Source organism: Raphanus sativus, unplaced genomic scaffold (assembly GCF_000801105.2).
Source record: "Raphanus sativus cultivar WK10039 unplaced genomic scaffold, ASM80110v3 Scaffold1529, whole genome shotgun sequence".
Taxonomy (NCBI): Eukaryota; Viridiplantae; Streptophyta; class Magnoliopsida; order Brassicales; family Brassicaceae; genus Raphanus; species Raphanus sativus.
The window spans coordinates 1-2,924 of record NW_026616839.1 but is presented as its reverse complement, the minus strand read 5'-3'; the positions used below and the strand labels follow the sequence as shown (position 1 = coordinate 2,924).

Below are 2,924 nucleotides of genomic sequence, written 5' to 3'. Positions count from 1 at the left end.
ATTTTAAACAAACTATTTGTAGATAATATAGTGAAGAAGAACGAACAAAAGATATGAACATTTTAGTTTTTCCAACCTAGGTTGCAAGAAAACTAGGATGAAAGTACATTTTACGTTTCATAAACGTTTTGGAATCATAATTTTTTGAAAATCTCATTTTGTAAATTCAATGGAAATTTGCGTTTTCACTTTATAAACTTGTGATTATGTTTTGAAAACATGAAGAATTTTTTTTAAAATAAATTTTGTAACTTGTATCTTTATTTTAAGTTAAATTATTTAATATTTAAGTATTGAATATCTGTTATTTTAAAATTTTAATATGATTTCGATATTTAACTATTACATGTTTCATTTTCGTATACTTAACATAAAATTGCTATTTGTTTATTTAAATTCTTAGATAGACTAAACATATAATTGTTAATAATTTATATATATGTATGTATATATATGTAAATACATATATATTTATAAATGTTTCCACTCTAATTTTTTTAAAAATCACATTTCCACGTTTCGATTCTATGTAATTTTTGATGGATAGTGATAGGGAGGCTATTTTTGATGCCCCGTTGAAGCTTTATTGCATTGGTTTGGCCTAAGAGTTTGGAGACTATGAAGCTTTGGGTGTGTTGATGACGAGCCCTCCTAAGTGGGATATGTTCCCTGACCTTTCATCGCTTGAGACCTTGTCAATTCGAGGCGTACAATGGTGTTGGGATGCACTAACCACTATTCTGCAGCAAGCAAGAGACGTGAAGTATCTCTTTATGAAAGTAGAATTCACAGGCAATGAGGCCGCCCTTCGGCCTTTCCCTGAGATTTATTTTGTCGAGTTCTTCAATAACCATCCCAAGCTTCAAAAGTTTGACATCCATGGAGCGATGTTCGCTGCACTTTGCCGGGAAAACAGCCTAAAGAAGGTATAAAAAAAGAGATAATCTCTGATCTTCATCAAAACTTTTCCTATAAATCAAAGTCTTGCTAGTAATATAAGGCTTTTGATACTCTTTGTAGGTTGAGACAGGATTTGCAATACGGTGTTTGGAGGAAGTTGTGATCACAGTGAGATCTCTATTGAACGCAGAACGGAAAAACACGCTTGAATTGCTATGCGACATGTCTGAAACGAATGGTGATACGGGTTTTACAGATGATCAGTGATGATGATTTCTTCTCTGAGATCTGCAAGTTCCAACGCATGAATGAACATCTTGTTCGAAATTGAATGAATTTCTTTTTCATTTTTTTTTTGCTGCAAATCAGTATTTCATCTTCTGTTTATCATTTGTTAGCTGGAGCAATTTTAGTTTGAACTCTCGAGTAAATATTGTTTCCTGTTCATTGTTATGAACTCGTGACTCTAATTCCGACAACGTTTCCGAACTCTTTGCAGGTTGTCGTATTTAGAATAGAACAAATCAGTATCTACTCATGTCTTGATATTTTAGTTTTATTGATTTCTTGTTCAGATTTTTTTGTTGCATTTTATAGTATGTATACATTCTTAGGCGTTAGGAAAGTGTTTGGTGGATAGTCATGAAAACATAACAAAGTGAAAACATGATAGAACTTTAAAAAAATTATTTACATTTATATTTACTTCAAAAAAAAAAAAGAAACCTGTAGAAAAGATTCTTCAAGTTTTCTTATACATACCTAGAAAAATAATATGCAAAACGTCTAGGGGGTGTGTATATGATAACAATATTTGTTTGTATAAACTATTCCACTTCCTTTAAAAAAAACTAGTCCACTTATGTTATGTATCAAAGAACTATGATTATGTGATTAACACAAAAAGGATAATCCCTTAAAAACAAGACAAGGCTCAGGTTATTTATGTTTACATTTCTATAAACAACCAAATAAAAACGGAATAAACGCAAAACGCGCACCACCAACAATTTCAAAACAAAGAAGGATAACTTTTCTATATATAAACAACTATAGCCCCAACATAAAAATTGCCTTAGCTATTTTTTCTCATTTAAACTAAAAAGGTCTAAATCAAATAAATAAAATGGCGGGTCGCGACATTTTCCAGCTGCGTTTCGCGGCTGTCGTGGCATCCGCCGCCGTATTGATCTTCCTTGTATCCAGCCAAGTCGCGGAGGCATCGCGTATGATGAACATATGCTCTCACACTCCGTATCCATCTCTGTGCCAGCCTTTGGTGAAGCGTGAAACGAACCCAAGAAGAGCCACGCACAAAACCATACAGGCTTTGGAGGCTAAGACAAGACTAGCTCTAACTGAAGCGGCCAGGTACAAAAGCGGTAACCAAGAGATCACGACATGTTATGAAACGCTTACCGACGCGCTTTATAATTTGGCAAGCGCGAGGAAGAGTATAAGGAAACGTGATGTGATGGCGATGAACATGTTTTTAACTGCGGCTGTGTCTGATTACGGTGTATGCGTTGAAGGGTTCATTGACAAGGGTCAGGTTAATACGGTTCAAAATTCAGCGGTTGATTTGAGGAAAACTGGCAGCAATTGCTTGACGTTATCTACATTGATTAGATGATAAACCAACAAACATTTGTTATTTTCTCCAAAAAATACTAATTAATTTCTTCAAAATGAAAAAAGAGAACAAAAAAATTGAACTAATGAAAAACGGGTTTTTTCTTTGTTGTTTTTATTTCGGGGAGCTGTTTGTTGATCATCATTCGTCGTGTAAACGCCACTGGGTATAATTAACTATATTTATCTTATGTAATTAATTGCTATTAGATTATTTTTTCTTGTGTAATTTCAATGATATGATAACTTTCCGAAATTTCATTTATCCGTAGCATTATATTAAATAGGTGACATAAAGAAAATGGGAAAATCGCATAAAAACCCTAAAAGTGTCACTTACTAGCACTTTAAACCTTGAAGTTTTATCACTAACACTTTTAACCTTCAAAGTG

General features: G+C 33.2%; 2 protein-coding genes across 2 annotated transcripts; both read left to right on the top strand.

Annotated features, from left to right (window-relative positions):
- Positions 1-656: 656 nt before the first annotated feature.
- LOC130504371 (F-box protein At1g10780-like) lies at positions 657-1,250 on the top strand. The gene is made up of 2 exons (XM_056998993.1): positions 657-926; positions 1,021-1,250. The coding sequence occupies exons 1-2, from the start codon at positions 663-665 to the stop codon at positions 1,165-1,167; spliced, it is 411 nt and encodes a 136-aa protein (XP_056854973.1). The 5' UTR covers positions 657-662; the 3' UTR covers positions 1,168-1,250.
- Positions 1,251-1,963: 713 nt separating this feature from the next.
- LOC108855966 (uncharacterized) lies at positions 1,964-2,793 on the top strand. The gene has a single exon (XM_018629871.2). The coding sequence runs from the start codon at positions 2,027-2,029 to the stop codon at positions 2,531-2,533; it is 507 nt and encodes a 168-aa protein (XP_018485373.1). The 5' UTR covers positions 1,964-2,026; the 3' UTR covers positions 2,534-2,793.
- The last annotated feature ends 131 nt before the right edge of the window (positions 2,794-2,924 follow it).